This window comes from Anguilla anguilla, chromosome 10 (assembly GCF_013347855.1).
Source record: "Anguilla anguilla isolate fAngAng1 chromosome 10, fAngAng1.pri, whole genome shotgun sequence".
NCBI lineage: Eukaryota > Metazoa > Chordata > Actinopteri > Anguilliformes > Anguillidae > Anguilla > Anguilla anguilla.
In genome coordinates this window covers 15,232,341-15,252,694 of record NC_049210.1, presented here as the reverse complement: position 1 = coordinate 15,252,694, position 20,354 = coordinate 15,232,341, and the positions used below count along the sequence as shown (strand labels likewise).

Below are 20,354 nucleotides of genomic sequence, written 5' to 3'. Positions count from 1 at the left end.
AGCAAGACAGATAGAGAGATAGTAGAGAACTCTCGGGGAGATCGAGATAACGATAGAGAGAGAGAGAGAGAGAGAGAGAGAGAACGTGCAAGAGGAGAGAAGTCCAGTCTTGTTGAGTGAACATTCAGACCACCTCTAGGAATGTGTGGCATTCTTATTCTGACTCAGTAACACGGAAAGCTCTTTACAGGGTGATTACAGCACCAGCAGCAATGACTGACATTCAAGGGTCACTGCAGCAAAGCATTCAAACGTGTCTCCATCTTGAGATTAAATAAATGAATAAAAGAAATAAATAAGCATGTGACTTGAGTTCTGAAACCTGGCATTCCTGGGGGGGGGGGGGTGCGTTTATGAGCATTCTTGACCTATCTGCGCAATCTCGGCCCTCTCCCTCGGTTCCCTATCTGATGGGAGGGAAGGTGAGCTGGGAATTCCTGGCATGCCACTGCCTGCCTTTGGGGGGGGGGGGGGGTTTCACAAGTGGGAGATGGAGAAAGAGCGTGAAATAAAGAGGGGTGGGCGGGCTCGACTACTTACTCCACACTCCCGTCCACCCATTGGCTCCTCGTTATATAAACAGTGAGTAAAAACCAATCGCAAACAGGCTAGCTGTAGTCCAGTTCGCTGCCCCAAACATTTGGTCCCAGATGGCCTGAGAGGGTGGACTGGCCTTACACGGTATCAGAAAATAAGTGTCTGTGAGACTCCACACAAGGCTTTCACACTTTGGGCTGTAAACTAGACAGATGTACATCAGACGGGTGACTGTGAGATGGACACTTTAGAAACCAGGATCATTTTATAGTTGCTTTTAAAGTACAGGCAGATCCTGATTAATACATATACATTTCTGTTCCGTGTCAGAGATGTCCTGATTAATAATTCATATTATGAATTTGAGAGAGAGAGAGAGATTCCTAGCTTTGCAACATTTGAATCATTTTAATCTGACTAGCTGGGAATGTTTAAAATGTGCATGTCTGCTTAGCTATGTAGAGCCAGTAAGCATGACCTTGTTGTCACAGCTGCAAGGACATCATTAGCTTGACAAGCAATTACCCCCATGCTGTTGAACTGAAACTCCCGTTTCATAAATATACATATAAACTTTATATAAAATATTTAATATATTGTTCCTATGGAAGATATTCATATCGAAAGGCTGTATTCTAACAGCCAAAAACAAGTTGAATTTTAAAGTCTTACACTAAGATGAGACCAAGATTGACTGGTATCAGAGCGATGGCAAGAGCATGAACATGGCTCATTTACATAATCCTAAAATGTCCCAAACATTATGGTCCCCTGAAATGAATAAAATGCATTGTAATTTCTACATGGTGTAAGATTTAAAATCTTACTTCAGGCTGTCTAAGCCTCACAAATCCAAGAAGGCATTGGTCATCGTCTGGCGGTTGCAAATTACATTTGCAAAATGCAGTGGTAGCCGCTTTTCTAAAAAAGCACTTAAACCAGTTGATCACTTAAATATAGACTCCAAACACTCAGCCAGGCTTTAGCAATCGGGCCTACTCTTTGAAGGCTAAGTGGGTTCGAGTGCTATGGCGAGGAATGTTGTTCACTTCAGCAGCACGTTGAGCAGAACCAGCCTCATAATGCATTGACCAACACAAGTTAAAGGTGGCAAACACCAGGTTTCATTTTCAAGAAATCTCAACCATGCATGAAACATCAACACATTACGTTAGTCTGCACTGTATGTTTTCATGGCTCAAACTTACAGTACAGATCAGGGTCTTTCATGCAAGGTGGAAGCCTCAATCATCAAAAAACTGTAAGTGTCTAACTACTGTGGCCAAGACCATCAAATCATTTGCACATGGTGATCGAACAAGGTTAGGCAGGTCAAAGGTGACCTCAGAATCAGAGAACAAGTTCATATCCGAATCACAAGTCAGAAAAACCAGTGATCAACTGCCCCTGAAACATGAGCCCAGCTCAATGCTACTAGAAATACAGATGTTTCAACATCAACTGTTCAGAGAAGATGGCCAATCTGGAAGAGTGCAGAATAAGAAGAGATTTGGGGAAACAAAAAACAGTCAGGCTTATAGAAGGATGACCCAACTGATGAGTATTTATTAGTTACAGAGGGGGAGTGCATGGTTCCCACTGTCAAGCATGAAAAACGCAACGTCATAGTCTGCTCTGCCGGTGACAGAGTTGGAGATCTTTACCAGGTCCAGGACAATCTGAACCAGCATGGCTATCCTAGCATAATTCAGGGGCATGCCATTCAATCAGGATTATGGGTAGTTGGGACTGTCATTCATTCTCCATCAAGATAATGACCTGGAAGTGAACGCATATCAAAGTTGTGCAATAAATCTCTGGGGAAGAAGCAAAGTGAATGACAACTCAAGCTAATGACCTGGTCTGCCCAGTGACCAGTCCTCAATCCCATAGGCCTTGTATGGGATGAATTTGAACAGAAGCGGAAAAGCAAAGCAAAGCATGACAGGGAAGTGAGCAGGGAAGACGTGTGGGGGGATTTCCTGCTGGAACTTGTTAAACGAATGCCTTGTGTTTGGGAAGCTGTCATTAAAGCAAAGGGTGGCTATTTTGAGGAATCCAAGATGTAGAGAAAATTTTCAGTTTTCTTGAACATTACTCTGATACTGATTATGTTTTGTTCTGGATACAGTAACATGCATTTTCATTCTGAAGTATTTACAGAAACATACAATGTAAAACATTGCCAATCACCAACAAAACTAGTTTCAAGCAAGTCTACTCAAACTTTTGATATACATACATTTTTTTCTAAGTTAAAAAGGAAGTGGTTGAAAACTACAGATTAGATAGGGGAAGTAACGTGCTGGTTGATAAGCTCTTTGCTTTCGAATGTTTGCTGAAACTGTAAACTAAGGACATTTCAAATTTCAGTCCTTACTGTAACGTTAACAAATCTGAGAATAACGGCACAAAAGTAGAATATACAAGAAAAAATATATTATATATAATAAAAAAAAGAAAGAAAAATACTGTGAGTAATAATACAATCCAAAACAAAAAAATGTGTATTTCTTTAAATTGTGGGAGTCCATTAGTAGCCCTCTGAAGCTGCCAAATGTAGCTGCTTTTGAAATGACGTGACCTGAAAAGCTACTGACTTGGGGTCTATATATACCCGCACTCAGGCTCAGGACAGTGCTGTTCTCACACACAGACAGACACACACACTCACACTCTCTCTCACACACACACACACACACACAGTCGCAGGGCACCCCGAGCGCATTGTGTGCGCTTCAGCCGAACCCAGCCGCTTTTCCGAACTGCAGCACGCACAGGTGTCAGCCTGCGCACGCGTGCTAACTAGGCCCCAGATTACTGATAAAGCTAGCCCTATCAGCAGTTTGAGGATTACAAACAGACACAGACACATCTTATATTTTGCTTAATCTCCAAGATAACAACTAATTGTGAATTGCCTCCTGGGAGCCATTTAAAAATGTGTGGGGGGGGGGGGGGGGGGTTGATGGCACATTGCCCTTGGCAGGTGGCTGCCGATATTCTGGACTGATAACGGATCAATCCTACGGCTTCCTCCGCAGTCAAAGCCTCGAGCTGCAGTTAGCGGATTGATTAATGAGGAATGCATGCCTGGAAGAAGGCTGAGAGGCTGACCTTTTTGCCATGCAAGCCACATTCACCATAGTTTCCTCAGAGGTTCCCCTTTTCCTTGTAAAGCAAATGCACGTGAGTGGAAGAGCAGTTAATGTCACCGCTAGGTTCACTGCTGAAACAACCGACAGCACTGGCAAGCAGGCCGGATACATTTCAAATGCAAGCAATTTATTTCGCAGACACGAGTTCGACGTTCAAGTCTCGTCAACACTGGAGGACATTAACCCCCGAAATGAACGCGCGTATACGCGCAGGTGCGTGCGCATGGAGGGGCCACGCGATCGCCCCTCACACGCATGTAAAGGCCTTAATCACCGCCTCAGGTCTGCCCAGCGGATTAGCGTGGCGTTAGCGCCGCCCTCGCCCAGAAGGCCGCAGTCTGCCTGGCTGCGCCTTGCGCGTGACGAATGAGACGCTCTGACAGGCCCCTGAGGCCCCGCGAGGCCTGTTTATAGCCGGGGGGCAGAGAGCAGCGCTGGCCAGCAGCACACGGCCGTAACTCTACCCCGCCGCCCCGGACAGGGTATTTATACCAGAGGGGCAGAGGGAGCGAGCAGGGGGGGGGAGGCTCGGGGAGCTGGGCGGACAAGCCTGCAAAACGGTGGAAAGAGGGGAAGAAACAGAGGGAAGGGGACAGGGAGAACAAGGAGCTGAAGGACACAAAATGGAGAAAACCAAAAGTAAGAGAGAGAGAGAGAAAGAAAGAGAGAAAGAGAAAGGATGAGGGAAAGGTGAGGTGGGACAGAGGAGAAGAGGAGACCACGGGGAGGGTGGGTTGTCCAGGGGGGTTTCAAAATAAATCCCACTAAAAATACCCAAACAACCCCATATCAGATAGATGACACTCCCTGCCCACCCTCCCCTCCACAGGTCGCAGGACCCAAAATAAAAGCAATTCCCCACACCCGCGTAAATCAACCTGACAAGAGAGAGATCAGGGTCCACCCGTAAAACACTCGGATAACATGTTTTCAATCTCCTGCCCGATCGCACCACCCTCTGACTTTCTCTCCCTCCCTCAGCCCCTCAGCAGGGCTGCAGAAGCCACGGTCAAGCAGACAAGGCAGTGGATGATTGACGTTACAACTTTCGGTCACCTCTAAGCTGCCGTGCGTTTCCAGTGCAGAAGACAGAAAGAACGAGTGAGTAACACAGGGCTTCAGATTCTTCTTCTCATGGTTTGTTCCATCTTGATATGCCTGGACCAATCAAGGCCAGTCTCTTAGCATATTCTGGGAGGAGCTTGTAGCACATTCCTAGCTAGTACTTGAATGGGAAACCACCCATGAAAACCAGATATCTGATGGAGGTGGTGTTGGTGGGCCAGGGCAATTTTCCATCTGGACCAAAATGCCCCAAGGAGAGGTGTGAGAAAGTTCCATGTTTCAGGTAAAACATTAAACTGAGGTCACAGTTCACTGCGGTCATTAAAGACCCTATAGTGCTCACTGGAATAGGTGGCATTAACCCCGGTGTTCTAGTCAAATGCCCAAACCAGCCCTCTCAATTTGGTCACATTATCACCCCTTCGAGGCAGGCTGGCCGTGCAAACCTATGCATTCACCGCAGCCATCATTATCCCAGGTCGTCACAGTAAAAAGAGAAACTAATTTTCAGGGGACCTCTCCCGATCAAATGAAGGTTAAATAAAGAAACCCTGGAACCTAATGGCAATCGGTGTCCTCACTGACAGCATTAAAATTCACAGATTATTAGTAAACTCGATACAAGAAAAAGGGAGTTTAGAACTTCATATAATGGAAGAAAAAAACGCTTAACCTTAGCCACCTCAAAATCTATTTCTCAACATTTCAGAGAAACTCTAAAAGATAAAGCTTGGGTGTAGTGCACTGTTAGGCTGAGTTTCTTCCTCATTCACACAGTTCTCTCGCACCACTGGTCCGGACATGCACAGAGGCTCGTTTCCTCTGACCTGAATAACCCCACATTTCTGTGTACAACCACCTCCCCATAATTCATGGAAGCTCGACCAAATTTCCAATCTACCCACAAATACGTTCCAATAAAATAATGCGGTGATGGACGAGACCACAGATGCAAACGATCAATACGCCCTTGCAGATTCCACTGACTCTGTGGCAGCTATCAATTCCCCTTTGTGTCCAGCACACGAAGCAGCCAATCGGAGGACTGCTTCTGAAGATGTTCACCACATCTCCCTCAGGTGGCACAGCATAGCCTCTACCTGATGATGGTAAGGAACTGAATGTAAAACGGGGGTCTATGTTTTTGCCTATGCTGATTGTAGCCTATAGGGCAGCCCATATTAGCCGTAGCAGTGATCACGAAGGTAGCATTTTTGACAGCAGGATATTCCCTGCCAAACTGCTCAACAGTGACCCCGCTGATCAATCATGTGCTCCTCATTCTCCAGCTGCTCCAGATGTGGTGTATTACAGAGTATATGCCTCACAAAGAGTGTACTGGTGTAAGCTCTCCCAAACTGATGGAGGACGTTCTAGCTATGCGACAGGTCCATAACAGTAATAGTAATCCAAATTACGGAGAGGAGAATAATGGAATACCTGAGGAGAAATAAAAGCATCTGTATTAACTGAAATCCATGCCACATCTTTGGTGAGGCATTAATGGAGCTCTTGGAACTCTCCCATGGGATTTTCATCCCATCTTTAGTAGTGACGGCCGCTACTTTCCAAACAACTCATCTCCGCACCTGCTGACACATGTCACTCTTCAAAAGAGAGCTCAGGGCCAGGTTTCAGCCCATCCATTCTGTACAGTCCAGAGGCTCACTGTTTCAGTGTGTTCAACTTACCGCACAGGACACATGGGATATGCGTACATAAACTAGGAATATACAACACGCAAAGAATAATATGGGACATAAATGAAGCGCTATCAGAACGCACAGAAAACGTAAGGCAATACAAGCACGAACGCATGCGGCCTTGCGACACCCAGTCATTAGCTCTTGCCTAATGCCCTAATCTCCCCCCACCTCCACGTCCCGAGGCATCGGTTTCTGTGAGATGACCAAAGCAAACGCCCCCCTGCCAAGTCATCAACTGGGGCAGAAAGAGGGGAGGGAGAGAGGGAGGGAGAAGTGCAATACCACCACATTTTACCACGAGTAGGAAATCCTGTTTTTGTTAAAGAATCGGTGAGGGAGTGACTCAGAAAACATTTCCAGCACTGCTGTAGTTCTGGGTTTCACTCTCTCACGCAAGTTGATCCCGATCATTGGAGTTTACCCTTTACTCTCGCAAAAGACGCAAAAGACTGTGGTTCAAATCGATCACCTTTTTGTTTTTCTAGCCTCTCACCCTCTGTATAGCTGCGTTTAGTGTGGAAATTAAGGCAGCCCGCGACAGTGGCTGACAGGCAGAACTTCCATGACGCAGAACATGCCATGGTCCCACATCTCATTTACATCCCGAAAACTGCCTCTCCCACCGTGCTTCCCTAACGCACATGCACACGTGCACGCGCCTCCGTCCAGGTCCCAAGAAGGGGGGGGAGCGCTGGAAAGGAGGTAAGAGGAGGAGGTACTCCAGGAGAGGAGAGCAGCTGTACTCTGGGACAGGCTCTTGAGGGAGGCTGGGTCCCACACAACCTGGGTCTGGTGGCACATCTCACAGAACAGCCCCCTGTTGTCGTCTTTACAACATCCAACATTTCATCACTAAGCAACAGTGCAAAATTAATCAAGGAGACAAATCGCACTCTCAACGTACAGCAGTTTGGGCCATTCTGGGCAGGTTTCTGTAGAAGCAGATTAGATGCACAGGCATCTAATAAAACCCGGAACAAATCAAACCAGTGTAAACCGGGAGCACCATTTGCATCCCTGTTGATTCTGAGCGCACAGCATTTGAGGTCACAGCTCCCCTGAGGGAGTCACTTCTGAGCCAAAGGCACTAACACAAGCCGGACGGTTAGAATCAACAGTTATAAATATAAAATGTACCGGTATCAGTATCCTTCCATTAAGAATGATAGCCCTGCTGTAACAAGACACGGTAGCACTGAACCTGACACGATAGCCATTCAAATAAACAGCGCTATAAATTGAAACAGCACTGGCTAATTAACGTCTTCTGAACAGAAACTTGCGAACACAGGCATTGATGTGCTTTGTGGAACACTATGTCAAAACTCTGAAGTTACCCATATACGGTGCCACGCGTGGCACGGGAAACGCCCCGACCTCACACCTCTGCCAATCACTAACCACTGAATGAGCCCACAAACCAACATCAACTCCTGTAGGAAACACACAGGTATAGTGCTTCGCCTCTATTGGTTAGAGTATCAGTTCGAGTATCAGGGGCAGACCTCTTGAAGGAGAACACTCTGAACCACTTCAAGAGTACGCACACATGGGGGAGGTTTCTGCTGGTATGATATGAGGGGTGCCACTGAAATCAGTTGAGAATGTTGATGCAGTTTTTTGCAGGGAGGTACAAGGGGAGCCTGTGTTCAGATAACGGGGGAAGAGGGCCAGGAGCTCAGAAGATTCTAGCAAAATTACTCTGGCCCATCAGGAAAACAATTGCCACTGTCTCCAAGCCAAGAACTGCAGCCAAGGACAGGGAGGTGTGGGTGTGTGTATGTGTCTGCATGAGACACACACTCACACACACACACACGCTCTCTCCCTCTCCCTCTTTCTCTCGTCCAGATTTCGTCACGGTTTCCTGAGGATGTGCAGCAGGACTGGGGTGTTCTGTCTATGCAATGAAGCCATCTCCAGGGCGGGGTCTTCACCACACCACTGACTGACTTTACGAGCAGGATATTTCCATCTCCACCTCCATCTCAGGACACTGTCCCTCCCCGAGCTGCCACTCCTCCTCTCCCCGGCTGCTGGGTCACTTTAGGATCCACCTGCCGCGCTCAGGTCTGGAGGGGGGACCCGGGAAACCCAACACCTGCTGTTCCCATAGGGTCCCCCCAGCCCTGAGGGCTAGACTTTCACCAGCTCAACACATTTTCCTTTGTCTGGTGGCCCGGCAGCTCCTGAGGAACTCCCTACACAGACCTGGGCGTGGTGTTAGCCACTGAGCACTGACTCGACGGACAGGTTGGACACCCTCGGGTTAACCGTGATTCCCGCCTGCTGTTTGGAGCAGGGGCGTGGGCCGCAGGGGGCTCGCCATGCTGGCCCCCTCCCCCCCCCCCCCCCCCGGCCCTCGGTGTGCGGAGGAATGCTGGGGGACGGCGGGTCAGCGCAGTGGCCGCGCCCGCGTCTCGCGCACAGAGCACGCTCACACTGGAGGGATGAAAGGGCCGTATTGTCCGAGGCAGACAGCCTGCACCACACGCAGGGGACAATATGCTGATTGGCTGATGAACTCGGGCTTGGAGATGAGGCCGTTGGGGGGGGGGGGGGTGAGGCCACATACACCAACGTGCCTCACTGAGATCTCTCCTCCTCAAAGAGCAGGTATCTCACACGCACAGACGGGCATGTAGAAGGATGGATCCCTGAAAATGCAGCCCCATTGGTAACCACTGTATCTTCGCCCCACTGCTCTACCGATTTAACCCATGTACACAATTTCCAGAACGAGTGCTAGGCAAATGTGTGAAAAAAAAAAAAAAACCACAACACAAACCTCACTGAGCTTCTCTGCACTCGTTCAGCAGGCTCTCAAACAGGAAGTCCCAGCAGGCCTTTAGTGAGGAAGCGACCGCGGTGAGTCACATCGCGGCTTGGGCCCGGTAACCTCAGACACCGTGGGCGCCGTCACACAAAGGCCAGGCGGCTGCACGACGCCCCCCTCAGGCTGGGCGGGGTGCGGGGTGCGGGGAGGCGGGCGGATGCAGGGGAAGGTTTTGAGGCACGGGGACAGTCGATTTCGGGCGATCCCCGGGGTGAGGAATCTCGCGGGTCTTCGCGGAATTCTGCGAGCGCGGTGAGCCGGAGGGGGAGGAGGGGGTGGGAGGCAGACAAGCGCGGGACCCCGCAAGCACGTTGGCGAGAGGGCGGCGACAGAGTCACGCGGCTCCGCGACCCCTAGCTGACCTTTCCTCTGAGCACGTTGGAATATATATCCCAGAGTAAAACCGCTTACAGCGAACAGGCCTGGGATGGACCACGTCGAAAAAAAAAAAAAAAAAAAAGATTCTAATTTGAGCTAAGCCTCAATTTTTTTGTTTTTACATCCTCCTCTCTCTCCGTTTTCTCTCCCTCTCTCTGAACAGCTGGAATTCTGTCACATCTGGCAGCGTTCTTCTCGTTTGTGCTCAAACTGCGAGCGCAGTATTCCCTCCCTGCGTCTCTCGTCAGGCTGCCCCGCCCTGCTTCGGCTCTCCCCAAACACGCCACATGTTCCGCTCTGCATGAGAGTCTGATGTTCGTCACAGCGGCCCGAGTGATTATTTTTTAAATTTCTTTTGGTTCTTTAAGGTGAATTTAAAACATGTGGGTCAGTTTGTTTTAGCAAAGGGCTACAAATATGTCCTGTATAAACACACTGCAGAGCAAAAGACAACAGAAAGGCAACTGAAATGAAACAAGTGGCCTGATTCAAACAATACGCACAAACACACACACACACACACACACACACACACAAAAACACAAACACACACACACACACACACACACACACACAGCATACTGAGAATGCCCTACGTCTCACACCTTTTAATGGGGGAAAAAAAGTTGCCTCAGTGTAACGTCAGTCTATAAATATCAGTTTGTGACAATAGCCTTTGTTTTGGCTCTGAGGAATAAAGTACAAGGTTGAACAGAAGGTCAGCTCAGCTGGTTTGCAACAACACTGGGCTCAAATCAGCATGGAATTTGGATGGCAGCTCGGCGGACTGACTGAAGCTCACTTTTTAAATAGGCCTGTAACGGAGCTGGGGATGCATTGTGATCACATGACAGATGGCTCTCTTGCACAGAGGGGCAGTGAACCCCCAGGCAATCAGACACAACAGAAACAGCAGAGCTGTTAACTAAACTTTACGATACCCGTGCAGTGCTCAAGCAGTTGGGCAAAGCTCTCTGATCACACCATTAACCCTGTGAGTGTGTGTGTGTGTGTGCATGTGTGTGTGTGTGTGTCTGTGCAAAAGCAGAAGAGAACATGAACCAACCAGAAGCAGAAATGTATGCAAATGTTCTATTTCCTGTGATTAGATTCAGCCATTTTGTGCTCCAGAGTGACACGTCACCCACTGCAAACAGCGCTAGATCTGCACGGCCAGGCAGAGTGGATGGATATAAACAGCCAAACATGTTCTAAACATAACCACATGACACCAGGATTGCTTTGAAAGCAACGTGACACGTGCCTCAGAGATACAGGAGGAGTCTCAAAAGGAGGACAACACAAGTTTTCCTCACTTCCTTGGACATTCAGGTTTAACCCTTCGAGGTCAGCGTTGGGCAAATGCCCAGCTGTGCCGGAAGCAGGAGGGAGACGAGCAGTGACAGCCTGTCAGGACGCGGTGTGAGGAAGCGACCCATCGTGCCCCTGGGCTCCCGCGCCGACCCCAGCGAACGCGGTGACAACGCCGCGCATTCCACTGCGGCCGCCCCCGCCCGCCCCCGCCCTCGCCCTCCTGTTCAGTCCTCCGCCTGTACGGAGACGGCAGACTCAAATTATGTTAACAATCCCTCCCATTCACTCCAGCCGCCCGGCTCTGGCTCTCTGGCCAGCTCAGAAGATTTGTGCCTGCAGGCTGATCTCATATGGATGGGGTGGTGGGGGGGTCGGGGGCATTCTTGTTTAGGGCTAAATGTCGCTAGGCTCTCTTGTCAGTGCAGGTTCTCCCCGACATGGACGGTAAAACCAGGAAGTTTGCTCACAGCGAAGCATTCCTAGGCCCCCTCTCAAAACCTACTGAGGTTTCACGTTATAGGCGGCAGTGAGACGTGACCCTCATGCCACAGCTAATGACGGACAGCCATATAACTTCTTTTTTTTTTCCCAAAGTATGAATCTGAACTGGCCAGTGTGCTTACAGCAGATAGTGTTTCACCCAGCAATGCTGCTGTCGGGTATGTTATGGTGCGGCACATAAAAAGTGCCATTCATGAAGAGCTTGTGAAGGCTGACGAAAAAAAATCTCTTAAGATCTCTTTAGAAAAGTCACGGGTTGCGTAGTCAGATCCACTCATTACGTATTGTCCTGTCAGCCGCAGATGTAAAATTCTTCACCGTCAGATTCACACAGCCACCACACTAGCCCAACCACGGTTACTCGTATTTCCTGAAATTCAATCAGCAGCCAATATAAATTAATGTGACCCACCCACCACAAGATTCCCTCCATAAAACACAATTAGGCAGGTCTTAAAAGTGAAGCGGCAGGAACTGAAAGCTCCAGAATGGTGGAGTGTCAGTCTATACAAACAGCTTTATTCACTCGGGTAAACCAGCTAGTGCCATTAAGTGCCGCAGTGTGCTTTATTCATAAGGGTACTAGAGGGGGCCATCAAGTGTTTCAATGGCGAGGCTGTAATACTGGGATAGCCACCCATTAGATCAATGGACAGGGTCTCATTAGAGGGCTTAGCTGCAATGGGTTGCTAGCATTTTAATGTGTCTAAGCCCGTGGAATAAAGGCTTTTTAAGATCCATGTGATCACCTTGGAACTCCATTTACTTATATTTCCATTTACTCATTTTCCGCATCTCTGCCTTCAATGAGCACCAGTGGCTATACACTTTGACACCCTTGACGTTCACCTAGTACTTTTCCTCTCCTATCCACTGCAGTGGCTATTTTGACATGCGCTAGAAATGACTTCAGTTTGGAGCTCGACCAGCGGCTAATCCCACAGAGACACTCGTTTTCGGGGGTAACGACACGCCCCCGCGGCCTGGCGTTCGCTGTGTTTCTGCCGATGGACATCCAGTCACCAGGGCGGTGTTCTTCTCAGCACGCTAGCGCGCCTGCGCCGGACCGTCACCTGCAGTCTGCTGCGCCAGCCGCACACGAGGCCTGGCACGACGCCCGTGCGCTAAAGCTAGGAATTTCATGAGAAAAGCTTTAAAAAAACGACTTTTGTTCCGCATTTATACCTATTTCAAGCTGCACTTAAAAAAAGGTGGTGAGTCACATATAATATATAGTAGCTTCTGGCCTTATAAAGGTTGGGAACCTCCACTTTGGACTCGAGCAGCAGGGGAAGTCCGGAGATGAAAAGGCTGAACGTGATACGCAAGGCTCCCAGCCCGATCAGCTGGTCACTGGGTGTGGAGTTGACTCATGTGACTGCTGGCTCCCCCTCCCGACTTCAATAGTGACTTATAAAAAAACACTGCATCTTCTGAAAAGAGGAACTCAGGGGATTATCTGGAACCTTCTAAGCTGTGAGCAGGGTCTCTGTGCTTGTAGGGGTTTTTGAGAGCACTCAATGCTGGTGCTCATCTTGGATATTTGACAGATGCTTCTTTCAGTAAGTCTCCAACTTCCCAGTTTACAACATGCAAATGTGGGAGGGGGCAAATGCAAAACTTTAACGTCCTGTTCTTTTCGATTTTTTGGGCGGGGATGGGGAGATCACAGACAAACCATAAACCACTTGAGACAACAATAACAAGCGGTGTCTAAACCATCCGCCCAGTGGTGTATGCACACGCTCTCTCCCTCTTGCAGGGCACATAACCGTGGTGTGACGGAGGAGGGCGGTGGATGTCGGGAGAAGAGCTGATCACCGCCCCCAGCCCCCCCAGCCCAACCACACTCTTTTCTCTCAGCTGCTCTGTAATGAGGCGTCACTTCCACTCAGTCTAGGGTGTGGCACCGCATGTGGCACGGTCACCGATGCCACCAGGCACTGGATTCAGGTGGTTCAAAGATGGCCACTCAAGCGCAACTCACTCCCGGTATGAAGAGCGACAGGCAACTTCACACAGTCTTTCACGTCAGCTTCATATCAACATGCAACTTGTCTTTTGATCAACCCTTAGCCTTGGCTGCAATTTTCCATAAACATGTAGCAATTGTGGCAACTTTCCTTCAACATGTTGTCTAGATGGCAACCTTCCATGCAAGACGCATCTCACATATGCAACTTCCTAATGACTTGCAACTTCTCATCAGCACGTAGTCAAACCAAAACTCACTTCCTATCAATATCAGCAGGTATTTTAAAAGCAAGGGTAAGGAAAGAGAATATTTGAAGAATTTTAATCTCAGAGAATTTACATTTGACAGCAACATAAAGCATCAGCTATGCCTGGAAAGGCATGTCCAGGCCCACACTCATAGCCCCAGTAATGAGTCACTTGTAAGACATTCCAAATTAACTGCCCAGTGAAACAGTGATTAAGTTTCCACACAAGGAACCAATCCCTCGGTTTTTGACAGAAGGTCACAGACCAGAACGGGAAGCATTGCGATTGGAAGGATGTACAAAAAGAGCAAGATATGGTGGCGACCACAACAGCAGGTAATGAGACAGAGGAACAGAGTGGCCTTTAAGCAATACAATAGAATCAGTAGTGAAGGTCCTGCGGTACTGATGGGTGGAGCCACATACTCCTCAATTCTCTTTACACTGGCAAGATGAGAAACCCAGTACTGACACTGCACAAGGAAATGTGCAAGATGCAGTCTAATTAGCAGACACATAGCACAGCTATGAGCAAGCTGACAGACATAGGGGGTGGTGTGTGTGTGTGTGCGTGTAAGGTGGGGGGGGAGTGACCTGTAAGCTTGCAAGCTTTACTGGAAAATAAACAACAGTGTGCTGTAGACCAGCTCAACTGCACAAAACAGCCATGCCCAGCTTCAAGCATTCACTTCACATTCTGCAAATATTCTGTATCTGTAGGCAACCACACACAGTGCCAAACAAACATTTACCACAATGACAGGACAATAGCAAAAACACAGCACCTTCAACTGCTGTACATACGCTAGAGCAAAACTATAGCAGGGCTGTACAACAAGGGCTGAGCCGTAACAGATTTTTGTGCCAACTTCTGCTCCTAATTATTTAATCGGCTGAATCATGTCTTGATCTCACATTTGCATAAGAGCTACCAACAACAGCCACGGACTGCAAGCGTATCCTGAAGATTTTACTGTGCTGAAACATGAGAGTGAACCTACGCAGTTCATAAAGCTGTCGGAAAAGTAAAACTAAACGTAAATATTTAGAATAAAAAACCAGCACCCCTGTGCTACAGAATTATTTGAAGTTAATCCAATATGTTGGAGAAAAAAATTTAGACGGCAAAATATTTAGGGCCTAAATTGGACATGTGTCCAATAAAAGGGTAAAACCATACATACCCTGGATTTTTTTAGCCTTGAAGAGAAATCTGAATATACTGTATTCCCAAAGTCACATTAAAATATACTCAAATAATGCATGTAGCCTATAAACGCACTCGAGTATTACTGTTTTAACTAAAAAGGTAAAAGACTAAAAACATAAAGGTTGTGGGACTCAGACCAAAGCCCCACAAAGCGTTTACACTGCTAGCTATTTCAATTTCAAATTTATTAGGTGACACACATACAGAGTGCCCTAAGGCTACAAATAGTTTTCTGATAACATAAGCACTCTCCAGACTTTCAAAGACAAGCGCGGCAAATCTAGATGATTGACAATGTTAATTTAGCTACCAAGGCAAAGTATTTAAAGATTTAATGGATCTAGTTAGCTAGCTAACGCAACTCATTCGCCAACAGAAAAGCAGCAACGCCCGGTAAAAAAAGACATTCCATCCACAGTTTAGCCAGTTTAGTTACAGTAGATACAGTACAACCAGCCATCGTAGCAAATAAATGTAAGTATGAGCTGCTGATCTAGTAAAAGTTTTCTACTTGTCCATGTTAAATAGCTAGTCAGTAAGCCAGTGATATTCCAGTTTCTTTTTAATAAGAAAGCTGTCCATGCTAATCGTAATGAGTACAATATCCAGACTGCTACAACAAGTCAGTAATTTAAACTGAAATGTACTGCAGTTAAAGTTAGCTGGTCGCTACTATTTAACGTTATCGTGTAATGCTCCTGACAGACAGCCTAGTTAGCCAAGTATTTACCATTAAACCCATAACTTTGGCCAGAGAGATGGAAAGTGAGCGCACAGTATAAAATGAAACGATAGCCAACATTAATTATAATGCTCGCCTGCTTGCAAAGCGTAACTGAACATTTTACAACGTTATTCGGACAACGTTAGTTAGCTGGTTTTTTTCGCCATGGGTATTGCTTAATTTGACGTCGGTGATTTTACAAAACTTGCTTGTAATTTCTCGTGCTCTTATTTCTTTAAAAATCACCCACCACCAATCGATGCAATTTCTTGACTGAAGTAATTTTTTATGTCTAACTTGACACAGGAATGCCACTTACTGAGCGAAATAGTTTAAGTTAGACTGGCTGGTTATGAAGCTATCCAACGTTACAATTATGCACGGTAGGTATATAGTAACTTGTTGGCTAAATAATAAACTGGCATAATATAAGCCCTAGAAAGCTAGTTAATTATGTACCAGCTGGCCCAAAAGTTCTACTGGGATAACGTTAGCTATTAAGCAAAATAGGTCCCACGAAAGTTTCAGATCTCCTAAAAAGATTCTGTCAACAAAAAATGGGGATAAGTGATATACATGCCCAAACAATGAAAAAGCATGAAATAGCCAATACAGAGTGACGGCAGTGAAATAGCTCGTAAAGCAGACAGCAGCATAACAGTAGAAGATAGAAAATCTGGTCTTCTGGCTATGTTAGCTAACGCTACGCTGCTAAATTTCAAGCCCATTGGGCAGTGGAATTTCCCTCGCGACTACCAACGTTAGCTGGCCACACAAGACATCCCCCCATCTAGCTCGCTAGTTAGCTAGTTAATATTAGCAAACCATTTCCTTAACCTTTAAACCACGATCGGTAAGAGGCCTTCCACCCACATTTGGCTAGGTTTTGTTACATAGAGAGAGAAATCAAACCAACACAAGCGACCACTGGACTCACCTTATTTCCCCCATATTTTCCGCAAATCGACAATACAAATCAAAGAACATAGAGAAGTAACGTTATGGCCATTGCATACTTACCAAGATCATCCATGGTGCCAAGATCGGTTCGACAATATGAACCGGACCGGAACTGCTGCCTTTTTTTTACTGTTGTCTTCGCTCGATCCAAAGCTTTTCTTTCCAAACCACTGTATTAGCTGCTGAGTACGGCACAGAAGTTTATCTGAAGTCTTGCGAACGCGCAGCGCGATGCAGTGTCTTCACTTGGACGCGAAGCTCGCCGCCGACAGATTTTGTTGGATTTCAAGTTGAAGCAGACGAAGAGTTAGTTTCAAAGAGCCTTAGCGCAAGAGTGACCTCTAGTGGGACAAATACAGATTTACATGTTGAAATATGAGATCTTGTGACAGTAATAACTCTTACACTCTAATCATAGTTTTATCTAAAAACGTGAACACATATTGTGTGTTGGCCTTCCTCCAAAAACCCTGCTCTAGTAATAATTTAATAAGTGACAGGAAATTTGAGGATCCCATAATCACACCATTTCCAGCTCAAAATAGAGGGAATGTTCTTGCACTGATACACTGTCAATATGTATATACAGCATCTATGTGTAAAATGCAGTGGACCACACAAGAGAAAACCACATGCATGCAGACCCAGCAACCTGAAACCGGTTCTAGGGTTTGCCCTATGGTACAGAGTGATACTGATATGGGGAGGTAACGTAGGGGGGGGCTATGCTGATGTTGTGGGCAGTAATTACACAGGAAGGCTCACGAGGTTTCCCGTAAACATAGCACAGCAGTAAACAGAACTCTTATCCTGCTAAAGGGGCCATGGTAAGCTCTGGTTAGAGAGAGGCTAACAGAGGATTGCCCTTCAGCTCAGACTCCCGGAGCCTGCATGCTTGTGTGTGTGTGTGTGTGTGTGTGAGAGAGAGAGAGAGAGAGAGAGCAAGAGCGAGTGAGAGAGAGGTTGCTTTACCACCGAAACACAGCCAGATGTCAACCACACACAATATTCATAGTGCAGTGTAGTAATGGCAAAAATTTTACAAGCTTTGGAATTACACACCAAACAATGGTTCTTCTGCCTTTGCTTATTTACAGTATACAACAACAACGTATGCAGACACACAATTAAATACATACGGTTTTGCTTTTTTATTTTTGCAGCATCAATTTTGCATAATAAAAGACCTGATAAGACAGGCAATACAACTTAAAACAAACTTATGTACAACTTGGAAAAGATAGCATATTGAGCTACAAACTAGGTAGTCTCATTTTCCCCAAATCCCACCACTTTAGTAAAGGACCGTCAGCCATGTCAAACTGCCAAAACACAACAGGCAAGTAAGATCTGAATGCATACTTTTTATTTCAACAGTACAAGTTCTCACAAATGCCTAAAGAGCAGGTCTCAGCAATCTGACCATGTCACACATTTTCATGAACTTATAACCACATAATTAACATATCTGAATGTCGCACAGGCATTTAGACTTCCCTATCTGTAGACTTCACTGGGTGACTGGTGGTTTATGTAAAAACCAGGGTTTTGAGAGACATGCTCTTTAAGTCACAGTTGCAATGTGCGACACGCTTCAGTCCCGCCGGCCAGAACGCGATCAGAAGTCCACGGCCTTCAGCTTGCGCTCCTCCTCCTGGGTGAGCGGCTCTTTTGCCAGGATTTTGCCGTGCAGCCGGTGGTGCTTGCCGATGCCCAGCCGGGGGAGGCCGCGGTTGAGCCCCTCCAGGAGCACGCAGGCCTTGCAGAGCGCCTGGCTGGAGATGTAGCCGCAGCGGGAGCAGGTCCCCTGCACGGGCATGCGCACCCCCTCCCGCACCGACAGGTTCTCCCCGGAGTGGATGACGTCCATGATGGCGCTGGGCCGCACGGACTCCAGGTCCTTGAGGAAGGTCCGGGCGTGGCCGCGGTAGGCGTTGGGCGAGTAGACGCACTCGGTGGAGAAGTAGTCCAGCTTGTTGAAGTAGGCGTAGAGCACGATCTCCTTCTCGTAGGCGTACTTGAGGGGCTTGCAGCGCGGCACCACCCCCTCGCCCTCGCTGGCCGTGCTGATGGCCGTGCACCGCCGCAGCCGGGCGATGTCGCCGCGGAGGACGTTCATCAGCACCGTCTCCGCCACGTCGTCCGCGTTGTGACCTAATGATCACAGGAAGGGTGAGATTCTGTGCTCCTCAACAGGCAGTCTCCCCTCCAGAGCTCACCCTGGGTTAGATCATATACACTAATACAGGCCAATGCCAACCAAAAGCTGAATTTCTAATGCAAAACTAATCTATTTCTTGTATGAAACTGAATGTTCTGTCATGTCACTACTGAAATGGAAGTAGCCCTGACACATTTCTGTGACTTTTGGCTTTACAGAAAGTAAAAGAGCATTTGCAGTAAAACTGAATATTTGTGCAGCAACATCTGTTTTTCGAAACAACTTCAACTGGCATTTTGAAATGTAGTGAATTTGAATTAACGGAAAAAATGGACAAAACGTATTTGTCCACAAAAACAATCTTGTTTCAAAGTACCATTGTGTCGTGTCAGCATGTGAAAGAGACCTACCTGTGCAGATCTTGTCCACGTTTAACATCATGGCCCCTCTGTCCAGCGCTTGCCTTCGGAACACCCCACAGAAGGTGCAGTTGTTCTTCAGGCCCACCTGCTTAACGATGGCATCCATGGTCCAACCATACAGCTCCTCATAGGATACAATCGTCAGTGGCAACGCATACTGCTGCTCGTTCCTCTTCACAGTCTCCAGGGAGTCGTCACGGTAACCCGTGATGCCCTCGTCCACTGAAAGCAACAGGAGCTTCAAGCCATAGTTGTAGCGCTCATTGAGCACCTTCAGCACATGGGCCAGCACAGTAGAGTCCTTCCCACCCGACGCTCCAATTCCCACCGTTTCCCCGGGGTTGAAAAGTCGAGCGGAGATTATGGTCTGGTGCACCTCTTCTTCAAAGGCCCAGAAGAAGCACTCCTTGCAGAGCGAATGGCCCGTTTTCGGCCGTTTTAGCACAGCACGTTTCTTCTCACAGCTACTACAGAGGACAGGCATAGCGACGGCTACCTCCTTCACTGTATAAATAGAGCAAAACAGGAAATAAGATAAAGTAGAAAAAATGCATCCAATACATTAGTGAATGCAACGCTGCTCGCTAACTAGCTGACATTTGCCTGAGCAATAGCAATCAAACTATAATGTCTCAAGCGAGACTCCTCTCACGAGTTGATTAAAAGTTTCGCCAGGCTCAAAATCTGGCAAGAGAGCAATTGACTACTTTTTGAGTATTGTGATTTTTAAGCAATCATAACGACAGCAGCGCACGTTTGGTAACTATTGCTAGCTAGTTAGGCTATCTAACGTTATTCTGGATACAAATTTGCGGGGTAGCCACAAAAGAAAAATTGACGAATCTCAGAATATATTTACCTGTCTACACGAACAGTTAGATCATTCACGCCTCTTCATTAGGCACCAAAATTCTACAACCACTTCCAAAACTACAACTTGACATAGACATGCTTGCTTTGCTAACATGCACAAGAATTGTTCTTCCTGTGTCGATGCAACCGGAAGATATAAAACGTCATTGAATAAGCAGCATCTCTCCGCCCCAATGACAGATCATGGGTCTGCTGCTGTATTTTCGGGAGAGTATAATGCAGCCAGGAAACCAAGAAATTAAAATGTTTTTCACAGTGTATGAATTTTAAGTGCATAGAAAACGATG

At 47.1% G+C, this 20,354-nt stretch overlaps 2 protein-coding genes across 2 annotated transcripts in view; both read right to left on the bottom strand.

Moving 5' to 3' along the window:
• Window positions 1-16,886, bottom strand: part of pxnb (paxillin b) — a 40,525-nt gene extending 23,639 nt beyond the window's left edge. The window contains exon 1 of the mRNA XM_035436106.1: window positions 16,672-16,886. Coding sequence (XP_035291997.1) covers window positions 16,672-16,684 — 13 coding nt within the window. The 5' untranslated portion in view covers window positions 16,685-16,886. The remainder of the gene's footprint in view (window positions 1-16,671) is intronic.
• An 852-nt stretch (window positions 16,887-17,738) lies between these two features.
• ctu1 (cytosolic thiouridylase subunit 1 homolog (S. pombe)) lies at window positions 17,739-20,203 on the bottom strand. Its single transcript, XM_035435755.1, has 3 exons — window positions 20,054-20,203; window positions 19,183-19,698; window positions 17,739-18,765 (listed from the first exon to the last, which is right to left on the bottom strand). The coding sequence occupies exons 2-3, from the start codon at window positions 19,676-19,678 to the stop codon at window positions 18,230-18,232; spliced, it is 1,032 nt and encodes a 343-aa protein (XP_035291646.1). The 5' UTR covers window positions 19,679-19,698; window positions 20,054-20,203; the 3' UTR covers window positions 17,739-18,229.
• Window positions 20,204-20,354: the final 151 nt, after the last annotated feature.

Coding starts and splice junctions, on each gene's coding strand:
- ctu1 (XM_035435755.1), bottom strand. CDS start 19,678: ATGCCTGTCCTCTGTAGTAGCTGTGAGAAGAAACGTGCTGTGCTAAAA. Junction 18,766..19,182: donor CGTGGACAAGATCTGCACAG/GTAGGTCTCTTT, acceptor TGTGATCATTAG/GTCACAACGCGGACGACGTG.